General features: G+C 35.0%; 1 protein-coding gene across 8 annotated transcripts in view; it reads right to left on the bottom strand.

Annotated features, from left to right (window-relative positions):
• The window catches only part of LOC145690786 (osmotic avoidance abnormal protein 3-like), a 311449-nt gene that overhangs the window by 133629 nt on the left and 156606 nt on the right, over window positions 1-21214 (bottom strand). For all 8 annotated transcript variants that reach the window (XM_081766046.1, XM_081766048.1, XM_081766047.1 and 5 more), the window contains exon 3: window positions 15590-15745. In XM_081766046.1, the coding sequence (XP_081622172.1) occupies window positions 15590-15745 (156 nt within the window). The remainder of the gene's footprint in view (window positions 1-15589; window positions 15746-21214) is intronic.

Here is a 21214-nt window from a genome sequence, read left to right as displayed (position 1 = left end):
TGCCATTTACACTTGTAGCCCCCAGGTATGTACCACTATGAGTAACATGCGTGTAATAAGATGAGGCAAAGAGTGTAGAGGTCAAAGAAACAGGTGTAACAGGCTTTTACGACAAATTACATAATAACATGCAATGCAGTATTCTTTCTGTTTTGCAGTTACGGCAAATGGGCTTGTCGAAAGAAAAATTAATGTCCCTGATACCTTGAAATGAAACGTATGGTGCGTTAAAACCCGCTTTGTACCAGACGTAGCTAAACAAGTGGTGAAAAATGTTGACTGAAATTGATTCAAAATGACGCCTGTGCAGTAGTGCTTCATTTCTACTGATGGAATCAAAACAAATCCAATGGTTGCGTGAATATTTTTTAATGGAACCGCAACGCTGTCATCATGGTGGAGTGTGTCTGGCGTTTGAGAACTCTAGGCATCGCCAATAAGAACAGCCTTTTTTGAAGGAAACCTCTCTACGTTAGGTTTGAGGACATTACGGAAGGAATCGCCAACCAGTTCCTTGTTTAACTTCTTGAATGACAAGATTCTGATAATTGGGAAGTATTATGGTGGAAGGAAACTGACTCCAACCTCTAAGCAAACAAACATATGAGATATCAACTCCCCCTCCATAGACAGAACAGGTTTTATAGTGTACGAATTCGTGCGACTATTTAACTTCGGAACTAATGATGTTATTTTTCCCCAGTGTGCGATAATTCGCGGTTCGGTAGTAAAGTATAATTAAACCCGGAATGGTCGGTATTCAAAATCTGATTTGGACCAAAGTTTGAGTAAATGGTATCCACAAAATCGAGATGAAATTCGATGCCCTGTCTTCTGTTCCGAGAGACCTCTTTGACGATTCGAGAAACAGTTTCTCCTGGATGACAAACAAAACCGTTTCTTAAATATTTGAATCAAAATATGTGAAGCTTTAAATCCCGTCAGATCAGTAAGCTTGGCCTAATAAAGAGCCCATCATCGATTCGTTTTCTCGCGAACTGATATCCCTCTCTCTAGTGCTGGAATGAACTGTTGCAAACAGTATTTGGCCACCAACGAATACTTTTCACGCTATGTTTCCTGTTGGTCAACATCGTTTTGACATCTACATAAATACGTGCGATTTTTTTTATTTTCAGAAACCGTTCCCTAATCGTAGAAAACGACCACTACAGCTAGTCTTCCTGCGCCTGTACGACACGTTGTGCATAATCCAAATGTATAAAAGCATTTACAAAAGCCTGCGAATGTTCTGAAGTATCCTGGCTGTCATAAATATCGAAAGCATCATCATCAGTGTATTTCATCAATCACTTCGTATTCGAATTGATCCTCGTTGTCCATCGAATTGACCATAGAATCTATTCTCTGTACTAATTGTATCTCTTTCCGAGATGGATTTCGCTCAACAGTGGGGAACGTTTCAACCTTCTCCTTTAAAAGCTGAAACACGTTCAAAGCCCTAATTTTTATTTCAAACAAAAAATCTCGAACCTGTAATTTTACACGTGAACAGAATGGGACGAAAATATAGCACAAACTATAGTATGTCAAACAAATATTCTATATACACGATCAAACACGTCTTTCTGTTTACACCTCCATCTCTCTGGTAGATTATCCGAATGAAAAATGCGATTGTACAATTTAACACTCACGGTCTCGAGTATCTATTGTAATAATAACGTAAGACCTTGGAAGCACTCGTTCCGAAGGTGTAACTGCACAAATAATAGTTCCTCTGCAAATGACGAACTGATTCACTTTCTCATCCCTGCTGCTGCCACCCCCTCTATAACTACTCTCACAACTATGTTTCAACAGTGTAGTACATCACTATCAAAGCATTCATATTATATGTGTGCAACTCTACCTAATGTGACGTTCTCTATGCATCATACCAATTGACAATAACATAACTGTACGTTTCTCGTAGACGAAAGGGGATTACTGAACTTCAGTCAAATATGAAAGATATTACCTGCAGGGAATGCAAATTACAAAAGTGATTTGTTTTTTTTCTTTGTTTTTTTACAAGAAAAGTTCCATGGCCATTTCTCTTTCGCAATTACAGCAACTAGCAGAGATGTCATTCCTCACGAAGACACCCTCATTCTCATGCACAAGTTTAACTCTCATCCTCATGAAAACTACTTCCCTCTCACCTTTAGCCTGATGAAGGTCGCTTGGCCCTGTCCCTCACGAAGATTACATGGCCCTCACTTACGCTTACCTTCACGCAAACCATTTGGCCCATATTCCAGCTCACCCTTACAACAACCACTTGGCCTCCTCCTCGTCCACCCTCACGCTCACGAAGACCGCATGATGCCATTCTCACTCACCGCCATGGAATTTATTTGACCACCACTCACCTTTACACTAATATGAGTGAGGCGAATGAGTTTCCGGAATGCTCTCATGAGTAGGGATTAGCATCGAGACGAGCCTGTGCTCCGTCTCGGTCTCGTCTCGATTTGGAAGAGCACGGCATAATGTGATACCGGAAAGACAGTTGTGGAAGCATAACGATGTTCTAAAATCCACGCGCATTTTTCAGTGTTATTGTTCGGATCTTCAGATGGCATCTGCAGATAATCGCAATGTATCCATAGGCGCCATTCAAGCGAGATGGTACAGATGTAAAGCGTACTTGGTGCGAGCTTTCCAACAATATATAACACATCCCGATCCCTGTGTATCTCTTCGAGGGCAGGGAGGGGATTGATAGGAAAATAATTGTCTATGATTGCAATCTGTTCGTATCACAAAACTTTCATGTGCGCTACGAACAGTTCCCTGCATTCCGTGTTTCAATTTTGGCATGATTGTGTAGCAAAACACGCTCATTTTTTCTTGCAATGCATCACCTGCCTATAGTTGCCCCGTACGTAATTTACTACTACATGTGCAATAACTTAATATGTCCGTTCTGTACATATTTTTTGAAGTTTTGTTTGCTATACTGGATCCATCACATTGCATTTTGCGCTTTTTTCAGCCATATTGGATCCGTCATATTGCATTTTCTAGTTTTAACATTGGATTCGTAGTTCGTGACCAGGAAAACCTCTATCTACCCCTTTTCTGTTCCATAGCAGTATTTTGCATTTTGCCGCAATCTTGGATCCGCGATTTTGAATTTTACACTTTGATATCCGATTCATACATTGCGACCTAGAAAATCTCTATGTACCCAATTTCAGATCTATAGCTTGTTTTTTGTAATTTGTATCCGTCATTTTGATTTGTAAATATTTGATGTCAGATTCGTATTCAGCTACCTTTTAAACCTATATACACACCACGTCTCAAAATAATTACATCATAGCTTCCTATTTTGTTCACGTTTTTAACCGGCATAATCGTGGGACGTAAAACTGAAAGATTTCATTTAATTTATTTTGTCCACGTTATCTGGTGTTTTGGAACGCTCCTTGTCCTGATCTTCAAATGGTCGCCGCCCCCTACAAGGCCCATTCAAGCAAGATATTTCACGTGTGTGGTGTACTTATTGTCATCTTTCGAATGATATATATAACATGCAGATCCCCACGTATCACTTCTAATACTTCCCTTGTGAGTAATGCTTCGCATGCGGAGGGATGGAAGTTTAATATTCCTCTTCCTACTATGACCTCTAGGACTATTTCACGACGTATCAGAGCTGTTCTGAGGGCGAATTGTTATTCAGCGATAAAATACGTCTACTCTCGGTTCCCTCTTACTTCTAAATAGTAATAAACAAGCCTTTGTATCCTTCCGCTGTTCAAAAACTTGATTGGCTAGTGATACGTCCATGCTTACCCAGATATGTGCGTCCGGCACTCAAAAACAGTCTGGGCTTCTTACCAATGAGTTTCCATAGCTATTATTTAGAAAACATTCTTGTAGTCATTTGCACAAACTTATACAAGTCCCCTATGCATATTTTACAAGAGTAAAAATTTCTTTAATGATTGCGATCTCGAGTTCTTATATTGACTTTTTAATTAAAACATTCTGGTGAGGGATGTACGGAAGAATTTATTTAGAGGGTAGTCTAGGGATTTTTGAGATGATCCAAATTAGACGATCCAAGTTAGACTAGATTTACAGAAAAATCGAGATTTCGGGGGAAACTAGAGTACTAAAACCAATCTCCTGCGCGCATCCGTATCTTTGGCTGTCAAGTATCGCACAGCAAATAGTCACAACTTCAATAAGATCTTCCTAAGCAGGGAACATCACAACACTTATTATAGATACAAATATGCTCACAGAAAAATGTGCTTGAAATTATTAAAATGATCAGTACAAATAGTATAGATTGTATTGCAACTACATCCTGCAACCCGGTTGAAAGTAGAAAAATAGAGAAAGCAGACAAGATATAGAATTATAGCTACATTGTAAACTGTCCCGTAAGGAACGCAACTTTTGAAATACCCACTATTCTGGTTCTAGTAAGTTGGCAGCACTGAACGTTATACATTTTTATCTATTGTTTTTGAGGTTAGTAGTCACGAAACACTGAATAGCGCATGATAGTCAGTTGCGGAGTTTGCGAACAGTCACTGCACAACATTCAGCAGATTTGTAATAAGTTTTCACGATGACAAAATACTGTTTCGCTGTGAAGCGCTCCGTAACTACTAAGCATAAAAACAACAGATGAAAATCATGTTACGTTTAGTGATGCCAACTAACTAGAACAAAAACGGCTGGCATTTCAAACGTAGCGTTTTTATGGGACATCCTATATGTGGAATGTTATCTTGCGTAATAGGATATAATGTTATAAAAAGTACAGACGTACGAAATTGGAATTATCAATGTACTGTTTAAAAATATGAAATAACTACAGTAGGGTACATATGTATGTTTTGCCCCACTTTCCCCCTCTACCCCCTAACTGCCCCCAAAATTTATGAAGCCACCATTGACCATTGTACTTTAACACAGAAGGATACCCCAAAGTGAGATTGAATATGCTTTTATGACATTTAAAATCATAAAAACTTACATCTAAAAACTTATAACTAACTTACATCTAAAACTCATAACTTATAGTGCTGTCTTTGATTGAAAAAATAGTTTTTGTTTGATTGAAATCGGTTTAATAATAGCCGAGTAATACGAACTTAAAGTTTAGTATGTCGCATATAGTTGTTACATGTATATACACTTTCACCACACACATATACATATATTTAGTTGAAGAGAGCATGAGCATATATAGCAAAGAAGAAGGAGGAAGTAAAACTTGAACGCTTGCCAATTTTTTTCTCTCTCTCATTCTCTCGCTCTTTCCTTCCCATCAGCTCGGAACGGCAGAGAGGTTTATGCGATAGAAACAGAGAGAGAATGATTAACGCCGCAATATGTCTCGCTTCCCATATAGTTTATATTGAATTTAACGGCTATATATAGCTCGGGCGCTGTATCCTTCGCTAAACTTTTCTCTCGTAACGATTCGTAACGAATAGAATTCGAGCGAAACATTTCGCGCTGTTACACGGCGGACTTTGGCTGTGAGCATCGTTGTCGACAGAGCCACTATTTAGTTCCAAAACGTGCCGCATGCGCGCGCTAGTGTTTCATATACAAAATGTATTTCTCTCCACACATTTTCGTTTTTTCTCTCCACATACATCTCTAGAGTTGAAAGCATTCAATAGCTGAGTTCTATCTGTATATTTAAAGGTCTTAGTTTTGTGGCTTCATAACCATAAAACACTTAAAACATACTTAAAATTACAAGTTCGGATACTGATAATGGAATCTTCTGTTAACCTCGTTCTCTATAGGAAACAATGACTTCTTAAACTCTGTCCACTGATCGTAATTCAAGCTGAATAGACAGCCGTTAATATCAAAAACCACTTGAACTTCGGTTTGCACATTTTTCACAATTACATTGAAATTGTTAGTAAGTATAAACTTCTTTTGGGGATCCATTCTAAACACTTCATTTTTTACTTATGACAACATATTTTTGTTCATTTTCGTTCATTTTTGGATTTACATACAGAACTCAACAGTTGGATAATTACCTTTTAGGCCAGTGTATTTGATTTTTATTCCATCTTTAACGATCTCATCAATCATTTTATCTGTTAAGTATTTTGTAAATCTAGGTGGAAGAAAAACCTTGAACTTCTCACACTCAGCTAATATGCTCTTCCCAAACTTAGTTTTAATGTTTTCCATTTTCACAATCTTATATTCTGTATTTAATTCTAATTCTCTTAATCCAATAACCTCTTTTTGTTCAAGAATTCCAAGCTTGTTTAAAAAATCAATATGTTTTGCCATCGTATTTATTATATAGAAAATCAACGGTCACTCTTCAATTTTTATCTTCACCAAAAAATATTTAATCATTTTTTATCAATTTCGTTTGATGGAAAAACTTCCATAAAACAATCGTTAATGAAAACAGTTTGAGGGTATCTTTTCGATACCCTTATGCCCGTTGATATTTTGCTAACTAACTAAAACTCTTCTACTACTTTTTCATTCTTGGGATCATATGTAAAGTTCTTTCGCCCAATTAAAATCGCATAACATATAGTACCACCAGCCACAGCTTCTGCAAAGTCTACAACAATCTTTATGTTTGTTCTCTCATTTACCGATACATTCTTCCTCTTACTACAATTAATCACATACATTGGCCTGTTATCTATAAACTCTTTAGGGTCATAGTACATTTCGGTGTTGCCACATGTTATTCTCTTAAATGCAGTATAATCTTCGTACATCTTAAAGTAATCCTTGTTAGCAATATCTAAGTTTCTTGATTCTTTTGGAAATACCTCATTCCTCCCATTCTTAAGATAGATATTCTTTACCTTACAATGATCAAACTTACTTGCATCTGCTGTTTGTTTGCCACTTCTATCAGTTTGGAACATTACAACTACGAAATCAGGCATATCAAATTGTCTAGAATTAAATTGAGTAGTAACATCAAACTCCAAGAAAGAACCTACAACAGTCTTTTGAACACATTGATAAGTATGGAATGAAAACATGATTTTTGGTTCTTTAAGAATATTCAACTTTAACTTGTTTTCATAATTAGATTCGTATTCAACAATAGGCATTCTTATCTCCATACTTTTTATTGTTATTTTTCCATCATGAGGAGCTGCTCCTGATCCAGTCCATTTGTACAAGACATCGTTATTGTTGTTAGCTTTTGTAAATGTTATTCTCAATCCGCCTTTCCACATAACCTCTTTATAATCACTTAAGAAGCCTGGAATTAATCTTAATGGGTACAAAACACTAAAGTCCTTTCTTAGACCAAGTTTATCATCTGTTTCAAATCCTGCTTGTTTTAAATATTCAACTTCTGGCTTGGAAATCTTTAATGTTCCGACAGCTGTAGATGTTATTCCTGGTAGCTCAATCTTATCTATAACAACCCCATGCTTTCTAACCTCAATTTGAGAAAAGAAGAATGGGAAGAAGTTATCTACAAGTTTTATAGTATCGTTTGCACCAAATGTTCCTCCAACTGATGCACCAACAACTTCAAAAGTCATATGACAATCTGCTTTGTGTGGATGTACGAACCCATCACCCACGTTGAAATCGAACTCAATATCTTTGTTAGCTTCATTCAAATTATTAAATGTTCTTGTGTTAGCTTTAAAACTCTGTAACTCGTAACTTTCAACACTATCCATTTATTATAAAGAAAATCTTGAAACATCGTTGATAAAAAGTGTTTGAGGATGAACGTTCTGTAAGGAGGTGGTGGTTAAAACTCCTCCTTGGCGCTTTGATGGGATATACCCATAAAAGACTCATACATAATAACAATCAAAAACTTATAATCCCCATCCCAACTTAACCTTAGCATTCATAGCAGTACCAGCCCCAAAAGCAGCTAATCGTTCACCAATTGACGCATCACTACTAAATGCTCTTTTCCATGCTTTAGTTTCCAGTTCCTTATCTGCAATATGTCTCGACTCTGTATCTTTATTGTCTCTGTAGTATATATCGTGTTCTTTACAAGCCTCATCTAATGGGTTAATACCTTCATCACCTCTCTCTAACCTTTCTTGTAGCTTAGTCCCAGGCCCGCAAAATCTAAAACCTGGAATATGTAATTCAAATGGGAGTTTATTAATCAAATCATTTACTAATCCTTTCCCAAGCTTCTCATCATTCCAGAATCGTGGTGGTAACGTATTTAAGATCTTAATCAAATAACCTATACCTTTCGGATCATTAGGAATAAATTGTGAAAGCTTATTATTAATCATACTCACTATACCTACTTTCTCATTGTAAAAGTTATGATTACCAGCCTTTTCTTCTCCATCTATAACTATTAACCTATCTATAAGCTTTCTCACATCATCCATCCATATATATTTTTAGGCATCTCTATATATTGTTTAATTCCTTCACCAGTCCTTTTAGGTGTCGTGTTCTTTTTAGGAGTTGGAGGCAAAGTTGGTTTAATATAATTATCCCAAATAGGCTTGATAATATTAATGTACTTTGAACCTCTACTAGATGCTACCTTTTTATCTCGATTATATTTTTGGAAGGCAGCATCTGAGTCTATTATTATTTCTTTGTACTGTTCAAAATAATCATCATCATAATCTTCAATGGTTTTACTAGTATTCGTCGTTAACAATTCCCATAGACCTTCTGTTCCTTTATAAGTTTTACCATTAATTATCAAATCATCGCCATTCACTTTAACTTCCAAATTTCCTATCTTGTTTATTATTTTTCCATCTTCTTCTACAGTTCTTATCCCAAACACAGTATCATTTCTTTTACTATAATATTTCGTTGCAATTTTACCAAATGACTGTGCTGTTGTTAAAGGTTCTACTCCTTCCACTTTGTCTTTAATTTGTTTCCTCATTTGTTTTATTTCTCCCGTTATAGGCGTATCACTACTACTTGGAGAACTATCATAAGTTATCTTTTTAGGTGTTTCTAGTAGATTGGGATCTATTGAAGCCGTCTTATGTGCAACTGGAACAAGTTCAGTTATTAGATTTTTATTTTGTTCTGCTACTTCTTTGATCTCACTTCCCAAGTTTTGAATAGCATCAATTACAGGCTGTTCTTGTGTCTTAAATTTATCGTATATACCTGCTCTTTCTTTCTTCCAAGATTTGAAGCCCTTTATCAAGAACTCCTTCAACTTAATATTCTTATCAATTTCTTTCTCATCCATTTATTGTATAGCAAACGAACTAACGTCAATGAACGTCAAAGAACGTCAATAAACGTGAAAAAACGTCAATAAACGTCAAAGAACGTCAAACGTTAAAACGTAAAACGTCAATAAACATCAAGCGTTTAAGAAGTGTTTTATCTTGTTCCTATACTTACCATTGTTTACTTTCCTTGTCATATCAATTACTATGAAACCATAATCTTCTTGCCAACATTTTGAACACATCTCTTTAAATTTATCATAAGACATATCTCCCCCGACAAACTCATTATACACATGTTTAAGATTAGTGTCATCTTGTCTGAATATGCATAAGAAGTTGACGTTATCTCTTATAAGCTGTTTAGGTACTTTCGAATATGTTTGTGCAAGATAGAAAGTCTAAATGTCTATGCCTACCTCTTGTAAAGTAATTTCTAACAGTATCTTGATTCTCCAAAATGTAATCGTCAAACACAACAACAGAGTATTTTTCACATTCATCAATAGGTACAATAGAATCATTATCGCTTAAGAACGTTGCTATATGCTTATTGAACTTTAGTTCTGCCTTCTCAAATCGATCTTTTAACTGCTCATACTTTGGCTGATTCATGCTTTTAGAATATATGTAGAAGTAATTATTGTTTAACTACCTGGCTGTAATAAGAAGTTAAATAGCAAAAACGTTTTACCACACGCCGACGGACCCACGATAAGGCATCGAACATCATCAGGTATAAGTTCTCCATTTCTTTTCTTAGCTGTTGTTTCTTTTATCATCTCTTTTACATCCCAATTAATAGTTTTTTTACTCATTTATTATAGAGAAAATCATCACCTTTTATGATCTTATTTGTCTTAGAGTATTCACAACCTAGAAACACCATCCAAGATCATGTAGGCGAAGAAGATAAGAAAAATTTTTCAGAAGTTAAGAGCGGCAATTCACCGCCCACGTTGGAGTCCACCAGCACTGGACCCCTTTCAAACAATTTGAGGATGAACTGTAGGGTGAGCGTTTTGCTCACCCTTAAAATCTCTATATACCCGTTGATATTTTGTTTTTTACGTGATCTCTGATTGCTTCTTGTTACCTGGTAATTTGGCCTCATATGATGCTTGTTTAAAAACCCTCGGAATTCCGATGATTAATTTTCTGCTCATAGTACTAGTACAGGCTCTTCACATGTGAAGGGCCAAGGATTAGAGACTTGACTTGTATTTACATAGCCTATCTTATATCTTTAAGTTGTTCTCTGATCTTAAGCAACGTATCTTTTATATATTCACCATCCATTTCACCATTCAATGTTATTATCATCTCTAACTGTTCTTTAAATGAGTTAATACAAGTGACAATGGTTTTATATTCGTCTTTTCTTTTGCTTATGTTTAACTTCGAAGACAAACCTGTTATTATAGCACTTCCAGTTGCAAGAGACGTTGTTAATATTGAGTAAATTGTTACAGGTATAAAAATATTAATAAACCCAGTTGTTGCAGAAAGTATAACCGACAACGCGATCAAAGTGTAGTATGCATATTTAACAATTCGTAGTTTTCTCTTTTTCTTCTTTAAACTGTATTCTAACTTCTGAATGACATCTTCTATTAACTTGATTACTTTCTCTCTTGGAATATCTCTAGGTAAATCAAACTCATTCATTTATTATATAATAAATGGCTAAGGTATTTAAGCTAACGAGTGATACTTCTGTTTTAAAGAAGAAACTCCATTACGAATTAGACAACAGTAACAACTACTTAAGCATAGGACTAGTTGGGTTTTACAGTACATATCTGACACCAAACATAACAACACAAAAAAACAGTTTCTCATATGGTGATAGACAAGTTTTTATACCAGAAGGGCAATACAGCTTAAACAGTCTTAATGAATATTTAAAATCTCAATCCATCAACATAACATTATCAGAAGATCATTTAAGAAATAGAGTTAAAATTGAAACTGATAGTAATGATGTTACAATTGGGAGTATAGGCACTGTCCTCGGGTTTAATGTTTTTGAAGTTTTAGAAAAGAACAAAACACATATTGGAAGTAAGTTGCCAAAGTTTCATCCGTTTGATACTATAAATGTTCGCTGTAATATAGCAGATGGCATGTTTGTTAAAGATACAGAATACACACATAGAGAAACAGGGATCATAGCATCATTCAAAACAGATGCTGAGTTCAAACATAGTATTATTTACGAGCCTACTTATCCATTATTTTTCCCTATATCCAAAGACAAGGTTGATAATTTTGAGATAAGGATAACAGATGAGAATGATTCCTTAATTGATTTTGGTGGAGCAACAACAACTGTACTTTTGCAAACCAAGATTTTCTCTTAGATAAATAGGAAGATGTGTTCTATTAAAGGTTGTATGTTTAGTGTTCCTTATAACGAACTAAAGGATCTAAATATTGATCATGTATTAACAAAGAAACAACTTAACGATAAATCTAAGAAAATTAAAGAAGGTAAAGGAATAGATTTAACTTTAACTACTGCACAAATGAAAAAGATTAAGAAAGAGCATATTGGCGGTTTTATCTTTACAATTCCAGCCATTTAGCAGCTTTAGGAGCAGTTGGCTCATTAGCAGGTGGTGCAGCAGCGATTACTAAAACTGTACTTGATGCTAAGAAGAATAAACAAGAACTTGAAGAACAAAAAAGACACAATATGGCTATGGAAGAAAAGCAGGGAGCAGGTAAACCTAAGAAGTCAAAAAACTAAAACCATTGACCAACTTCGATATAGAGAGGTTGGCTAAAGAATTAAAGATAAAACGATTTAGAGGTGTATTTATGAGTGATGAACTTCCACAAAAACCTTATGTAAATGAGTGTGGTATAGTTAACCTTGATAAATCAGAAAACATTGGTACTCATTGGATATGCTATTGGAAAGATAACATAAAGTACGTGTTCGATTCTTATGGTGGTGTTCCTCCTAAACAACTGGTACAATATCTTGGTACCGAAAACTTACTTTACAATGACGAACGAATACAAGACTTTAACTCAGTTATATGTGGTCATCTTTGTGTTAAGGTCTTAAATCTTCTAAATCAAGGACATTCTTTTAGTGACGTTATGTATATGATTAAAAATGATTAAGTGCTTTTATGGTTTGTATCCATAAAAGTTTTGTGTTAAGATAAACATGGAAGCTATACACAATAGATTTTTAGATTATTTTGAGAAGCATGAGGGTGGACTAGATGCACTAGATAGATATAATTTTTATCAGTACTTTGAGTATGTTAGTGAGATAGACTTAAAAGATAGAAGCAACGTATATACAGTTATTGATTTATGGAAAATGCTAATGCCTAAATTTTTGTACACGGAAGAAGAGTTTCATAAGTTACGTCCAATAATTACCTTAAAGGACTTGTTGTCGAATTATAGCTCTAGACCATTACAATGCAGTTATTGTGGTAGTAAGTCATTAACAAAAGGTATGAGTAGCTACATTTGCGATGATTGTTCTGTAGAGAGTGGTTGGGTTTACAGTACTTGTGAAGAAACGAAAGCTGCTTGCGTACGAAAACCATGGTATGATACTATAAAAAGATTTAAGTTACAGCTATCTCGTTTGCAAGCTTTACAGGATAGAATTATTCCCGAAGAGGTGCTCAAAGTGTTAAATGATAAATTTGGAGATATACCAAAACATTCAATATCAACAAAAGATGTTCTAGAAGTACTAAAGAAAAACAAATACACAAACTATTATGATGATGTCTATTTAATACACTATCACCTTACCGATCAAAAACCATTAAACTTTCGACATATGGAAGAAACACTTATAAACGAGTTCGAAAACTTACACGAGGTCTTTAGGGAGCTGTATCCGAAAAGAGTATTGTTTATTAACTTGAAATGTGTATTGTACCATCTGTTGAAAAAGCACGATGTTCATGTTGATATTGATTTTAAACACTCGCCTAGACAAATAGTGATGTTAAAGAAATGTTTTGAAAAACTAGAATGGGCATTTTCTGTATAATAAATGAGTATGGATATATTTGGTAATGTTAAAGATAGAAAGCATGTTTCAAACGTAAATATTAGTGAGGAGCAGCTGCAACTGTTAAGGAATTTAGATAACGTTGTTAAGAAAGAAGAAATAAATAAAATTTTCACAACAAATTATAGATCATGGATTGATTTTACAAACAAAAGAATAGTTAATGTAGCCAATGCTATTGATCAACAAGATGCTGTTACGTTAAACCAGCTTGAATCAGTTAGAAGCGATGCTAACAAACAATTAGTGAACGTTGCTAAAAAGGATGATATAGATAAATTTGTTACAAAAGAAGATTTCCAAACATCAAACAGAGAAGCAAATATGTTCATTATGAAGAAAGAAACTATAAATCTATTATGTCGATTGAGAACTAAAAATGTTAAAGATCCAATCTTTAGAATATTTAATCTATCGAATGGTTATAAGTTTCTCTATAATGGGAAAATAATGCGTATGGAATTAAGTTTGGATAGATACTTTCTAAATATATTTTTGAACAACACTTTAGTAGAGAATTTTCCATTAGACGTTAAAAAGAGTGATGTAATTACGTTTCAAGCAGATAAAAATTCAGCTTTCGAAGAAGGACAGTTATTATTCGTTATTATGTATATAGAGCGAGAACTTTAATGATTTTCTGTATAATAAATAGTAATGATGTATTGTGTTAAGTGTAAGAAATCGACAGATACGAAGAAAGATACTATTAGAATTGAACAAACAAAGAATGGAAGATATCTAAAGAAAGGTATTTGTTCTGTATGTGGTGTTACTAAAACTCAATTCGTTAAAAAGCCTGATTGACTAGAAGAAGGTAAAGGTGTTAGAGAAGACATTATAGAAGAAATTCACAAACCATCTAGAAAAAACTTTGACAGATTAAGTGTAGTTATAAAAGGTATCGATGTCACTTGGAATGAGATTGAAGAAAGTGTATAGGGTATTAGAGTTTAAACAATCAAACTGGCTAAAGAAATACATTGATTTAAATACAGAGATGAGGACGCAAGCTAAAAATGAGTTTGAAAAAGATTTTTATAAGCTCATGAATAACTCGGTATTCGGAAAAACAATGGAAAATATTAGAAAGAGGCAGCCCATACAATTAGAATGTGATCCTAAGAGGGTAGAAGCATTAATTGCTAAACCTAACTTTGATTACAGAACAATATTTAGTGAGAACTTGTGTGCTATACATATGAAAAAAGAGCGATTAACGTTTAATAAGCCAATATATGTTGGTATGAGTGTGTTAGAACTATCGAAGCTATTAATGTATGATTTTCACTATAACACGATGAAGCCGAAATATGGAAACAATATAGATTTATGTTATATGGACACCGATAGCTTTATATATGAGATTGAGACTGAAGACTTTTACAAAGATATAGCAGACATAGTTAACCAGTTTGACACGAGTGAATACAAGGAAAATAACATATATGGACTACCACTAATAAACAAAAAAGTAATAGGTAAGATGAAAGATGAGAATAAAGGTAAGATAATGACAGAGTTTATTGGATTGAGATCAAAGATGTATGCTTATAGAGTAGAAAATAAAGAAAAGAAAAAGCTAAAGGAGTAACTAAATGCGTAGTTGCCAAGGAGTTGCAATTTGATGATTATAAAGAAAGCTTATTTAAAAATGTTAAAACGTATAAGGACATAAACCTCATTAGAAGTTATAAGCACGATATATATAGCATAACCGTTCATAAGCTGGCACTAGATTCCTAGGACGATAAAAGATATATAGCGCGAGATGGTATAAATACGTTAGCTTGGGGGCATTATAAGATAGAAGAGAAGTAGATATAATTATATGTAGTGTAGTTTTAGTTATAAGTTTTAGATGTAAGTTTTTATGATTTTAAATGTCATAAAAGCATATTCAATCTCACTTTGGGGTATCCTTCTGTGTTAAAGTACAATAGTCAATGGTGGCTTCATAAATTTTGGGGGCAGTTAGGGGGTAGAGGGGGAAAGTGGGGCAAAACATACATATGTACCCTACTAACTACAAATAATGAAAATTTTAAACTTTACATGTAAAATGTTAATTCAGAAGTGGGGTTAATCGAAGTTCTCATAAGAATTATTCACTCTTTCCGTCGGTATTTAAGCTTTCTACTTTCTTAAAAGCAATTTCTTTGTCACAATAGTTTAAAAGTGGGCGTTACTTACGGAGTGTTCTGTATGCTGTCAGAAACTATGTTGGAGGTTGTTTGAACCGTGCTCTATACACTGTCAAAAAAAATCAGACACTACAGTATATATTATTAGAGCTTAATATAAAATTAAAGTAATATTAGATGTGTTTCTGTCACAACAGAGAACCTACCTCAACGAGCGGATATGCGATTTCGTTGTAGATCTGCTCCGTGGTGGAGTTGATGTAATAGACTCCATCGAAGGTGAAGGTTTTCGGAGGGGCTTGTGTGTCCGAAGGGTTGACAATGGAACACGAGCAACAGCTACTGTCCATGAATAGCACACACTGCAACACGAGATGAACATTTTATTAACTTTCATACATGTATAACATTATATACCAAATTAAAATTTATAAATATTGTATGTTGTATACAAAATACTATAATCTGAAATATTATTCTAGAACATGTCTTCACAGTTAGAGAGCTGTATGTAGATTAATTGTAATGACATTGAGTTTGGCAACATATTTACTAATGATGGTAATTATCTTGGAAATGATTACGCAAAATTTCATCAAAGTAGGCCTCCAGCTTCCAAATTCACATCGTTTCAGGATTTGTGTATACATATCTGAATGTGGTATTTTTTAAAATAATTATTTGTTCAAGGGGGCATAAAACCCGGCAACATCCGCTTTGCGTATGCAAGTGGTCAGTATCAAGCACCTCAACTCTTGAGATAAGGACATGCTCAACTTCCTCATCGGTTCGAATGACACCCGAACCTCTTCAAGGATTCGACGAAATTGAGAAAAAATACGATACGGCTCATACTGTTGTCTGTAGTAAGCTTGCTTTGCCGACTAAGGATGACAAAATAGCGATATCCATTTTTAAAGGAACAAATAATCCGCATAACATCCGAATATTTTAGCAATGTCTTATTTATATGCTTAAACAAATTAATCATTTGAGAATCTAAAGCACTGGATTGTGAAACATGTCTATACGAAGCACTTACTATTCTATTGTCCTCAAATTTACGTACATGTACATTTCAGAGCTCAAGTTGATATACAAATGAGTAATTTAAATGGATGATTTAACACCAACAAACAAACAAAAGAGTAACCTAATAAAACATAAAATGAAATTTTCTTTTTATCTATCGAAGAATCCTAATTTTCAAAAAAAAAAAAAGTTTTGTTTGAGAGATGGTATAGTATAGTATTCTTTTTAAAAGTTCTGTTCAAAGAATTCTAGTTGCAATAGACTAAAGATCACGCGCAAAGTTGATTAATTAGGCAGAAAGACAAGAAGGGGGAGAAGAAGTGGTATTTGCGTGTCACCCTGTTAGAACAATGGAGAATTTTAATTCGCGGTTTTTGCCATTCCATGCATACTCAAACCACCGATAATGCTTGGCATTGGAAGTTTCCGTGAGTTGCATTGACAAGTGGCGCCGCTGTGTTAAAGTTCATAGAACAGTTGTCAGTTTCCTGTCTTGATATTTGACATCTTTGGGAATTTTGGCGGAGCAATGAACTGTAGTTCACACAGAATAGTTAAACATTCGGGAAGAAAGAGAAAAAGGAAATCCAAGAATAAAAGATGAAAGTCGTAGAAAGTTAACCATATTTTTCAAGCATAGAGTCATAGGTAAGTACATATATATTTTTTTTGAATATTTTAAAACAGGAAGTAGTCAATTTCAATAAATATTTAGATTAGCAAGATCGCAAGTGATATTTTTTTTCCATAAAAACTGAGGCGAGAAATTTCTCATTGATTTATCCATTCAAATATCTTGAAAATTGTTTTTTTATATATATATCAACTAGCTGGCATGTACAGTTAATGCTTTAACAAAAAAAAACTTTTTTTAATTGTTTGAAATCGAGGTCTTGTTTAAACTTTTCAAAAGCAAGTTCTATAGATTTAATTTATTGTATATCTTATGCAGAGTTTAAGAGGAAATCCTTAAGCATACATTAAGAGAAAAATAAGCTTTTTCAAAACCTAAAATTTGATGCTGTACTATAACCACGTCTTTTATTGAAATTAAACTAAGGATAAGGTTTACATTATGCCAGTAGCAAGACGACAGTATACAATATGGTTAATGAGATATAGCCCAGTATACGGTATGCCTAATGAGATATAGCCCAATATACGATATGGTTAATGAGATATAGCCCAGTATACGGTATTGTTAATGAAATATAGCCCAGTGTAAAGTGCCGTGCGGTTTATGAGATATAACCCAATATATGATATCGATAATGAGATATAGGACAGTATACAGTATGATTAATGAGATATAACCCAGAATACAGTATGCCTAATGAGATATAGCCCAATATACGATATGGTTAATAAGATATAGCCCAGTATACGGTATTGTTAATGAAATATAGCCCAGTATAAATTATGGTTTATGAGATATAACCCAATATATGGTATGGATAATGAGATATAGAACAGTATACAGTATGCTTAATGAGATATAGCCCAGAATATAGTATGGCTAATGAGATATAGCCCAATATACGATATGGTTAATGAGATATAGCCCAGTATGTAGTATAATTTATGAGATATAACCCAGTATATGATATGGTTAATGAGATATAGCTCAAATTTTTATGGCTCAAAATGTATCATTCGTTGCCAATAATACCAGTTGATAATTTTATTCTACTGAACAAATTGTTTATTTACACCCTGTTTCCAAAAGAATATACGTATTACGGAGAATTATTTTGTCCAAACTATCGATCGCTGCGCCTCGGCTCGGCTATTGGAGAAACGAATACATAGTCTATATTAATAGCCACTAGATGTCAGTTGTCTTCTGTTTTGCTTGGTAACCGTCATATGTTTAAAATGGCTACTCCGCAGCAGAAATCATTTTGTGTTCTCGAGTTTGCAAAGTGCAATTCCGTGATTACAGTGCAAAGACGTTTCAGGTTGAGGTACCAAATTGATCCTCCGAATGGGTGAAACATTCGCAGATGGTATCGACAGTTTGTAGAATACAGGATGTGTATGTAAAGGAAAGGGTCCTGGCCGCCCTCGTGTTCCTGAAGAAAATGTTGCACGAATTCAAACTGCTTTCCAACGTAGTCCTTCAAAATCAACTCGTCGTACCAGTCAGGAGTTACAAGTGCCGACAACAACAATTTGGCGTGTTTTGATACGTCGGTTGGTTATGAAGTCGTACAAGTTACAGCTGTTACAAGCTTTGCGTCCTGATGACAAACGCAAACGTGTGGCATTTTATAACGAGATTCGGGATGCTATTGACAATAATAACACTTTTGCATCGTGTTCAGTGATGAAGTGACTTTTCTTGTTAGTGGTCAGGTAAACAAACTAAATGTTCGAATTTGGGGTCTACAGAACCCTCATGCAGTCATTGAACATGTACGAGATTCGCCCAAAGTCAATGTGTTTTGTGCGATATCCCGATCATACGGCCCATTCTTCTTTAATGGAAACATGGTTAACAGTCAGCAGTATCTACTGTGTTACAAATCTGGTTGTTTCCGAGGCTGCACGAAGACAACTTCATTTTTCAACAAGACGGGGCACCCCCTCATAGAAGTCACCAAGTGCTTGAATATCTGAATGAAACTCTACCGAACCGTTGGATTGGTCGTCAAGGAGGTGGCGACTTAGCATGTCTCAGCTGGCCTCCACGGTCACCCAATTTGTCACCCTGTGACTTCTTCCTGTGGGGCTTCGTTAAAGACAACATTTATGAACTACCACTCCCCCCTGGAAGAGTTGAAGAACCGGATCCGTACTGCCATAACATCAGTGACGCAGAACATGCTTGCCTGAGTATGAGAGGAATTTAAGTATCGATGTGATATTGTTCGTGTCGCTGATGGAAGACATATTAAACATCTGTAATTTGAACTTGATAGGTTCGTAAATATGTGTGTAAAATTTCAAATTCGTATGTCTTAAAGTTTAATAAATATATGCATTCGAAATACGTATATTCTTTTTGAAACAGGGCGTATTTATGTACGAGGAGTGTTCAAGTCAATTTGGGACCTTTTGTAAAAATGATAAATCGTAGTAATAAATATCAACATTATTTATTTTTTCACATAACCCCTTGTTGCAGTTATACATGTATCCCAAAGTTTAACTTTAAAATTCGGATTTAGAACAATTTCTTGCAACGCTGAATTCATATAAAAAAAATCTCTTATCTACTACTGTTTCTGCTTTATAGTGATCAATCTTGAAACTGATTAGTTTAAATGGAAAATTAAGTGAGGAGATGGAACCAGCCTACTCCTCTTGGGACGAAATCTATTTATAAGAATATTTCTCAACATGTGTCAATCTGGAACTACCATTTTTTCTAAATTGAGAAAAATAATGCCAAACCATCCTGGTGAACAACATTTGTATTCTTTAATGAGGCCTTCCTATGCACCTTATGGTTTTGGTTCGCATATATATTAAGCACTACTCTGGCTTTATCTGGAGCATCTCAAAACACCTCACGATCGGTACCGGTGATAGAGCTCCCTTCAGAAACGAATAATGCAGGGAAAATATTCTTTGCACTCTCAGAACAGGCTTCCCCACTAAATCCGTTACTCTCCCAGAAGTTCTTTATCAAACTTTTGAGCTCCTTCATGGCTAAGCGGTTAGCGTGCGCGCCTTTGGCGTGGGAGACCCGAGTTCGATTCCCGGCGGGAGCTCACGTGATTCGGATTCCAGTTTAATCAGTAGGTCCCGTCTCATACAGCCTTGCTGCTGACAGGGATGTTAAAATCAACTCTTATCAAAATTCTGTGTCGTTTCAGAATCCTTGCATCTGCAGGAAATTCTCTCTCTCACCAAGATTACTCACCTCTTACTACCTCTCTGAGTAATAATCTTCCATCCCCAAAATTGCAAGTCATTATCAGAGACTTTATCACAGGAAATGCAACTTCTTGCATCGTCCCTCCTACGGAACGCCGATCACCATAGTTAACTGTCAGTACAGGGCACTCTTATTAGAGAAGTACCACTTTCCTCCCTACATACTCCTAGCACGCACCTAAAGAAGTAGAACTTTTCCCCTCGGGTGATAGCCCCCTCAACAATCCTTACTTCAAGATACAATATTATCAAGAACTTTTAACTCCCAATCGTCTAGTCTATTGAAGGGCTAAGTACGTCTTTACACACAATTGATTCAAAGATACATCACAGGGTGACTGTTCCTCACTACATAATTTCACCTCCCAGTACTACCAATGGAAAGGTTCATACTAAAGCAATTAAACATTCTTCATCTCCCTTCTTGTCTGGAAAAACTGGTTCAGATCCAAAGAAAGTCACTTCAAAGCAGGCAGTGACTATTCTTTTACAATTTCACCATCAATTAACATTAGTAAAAGACAGATTGGGCGAAACAGATTACGAAATATTCGTAGATATTGGTGCTGAATGCAATATCATATCTAGTAAATGTTTACCAACTATTGTTAAATTCTGTCCCCTTGAAACAGCATTATACGGTGTTTGTATCGCTCCTATCATTATTAAAATGACTGTTTCTGCATACTAAGTTAGGAAATATTTTTTTACAACTCTATTTCGAATTTCCCCCATAGAGAGAATCCGTGTATTTCTGTCAAATAAAGTTGTAAACTTGTAACAGGCCACTATTAATTATAATAATAACACGTTGCTTTTACATAAATTTGGCATACAGCCCCAAAATAAAAATAAGAAACAAATGACATGTGACGTTGTCACGTTCACCTTCTGATAACGTCAAGAAAAACATCCGT

This window comes from Thermobia domestica, chromosome 7 (genome assembly GCF_964235325.1).
Source record: "Thermobia domestica chromosome 7, izTheDome1.hap1.1, whole genome shotgun sequence".
Taxonomy (NCBI): domain Eukaryota; kingdom Metazoa; phylum Arthropoda; class Insecta; order Zygentoma; family Lepismatidae; genus Thermobia; species Thermobia domestica.
Note: the sequence above shows the minus strand (reverse complement) of the source record. Positions and strands in the feature narration are given on the sequence as shown.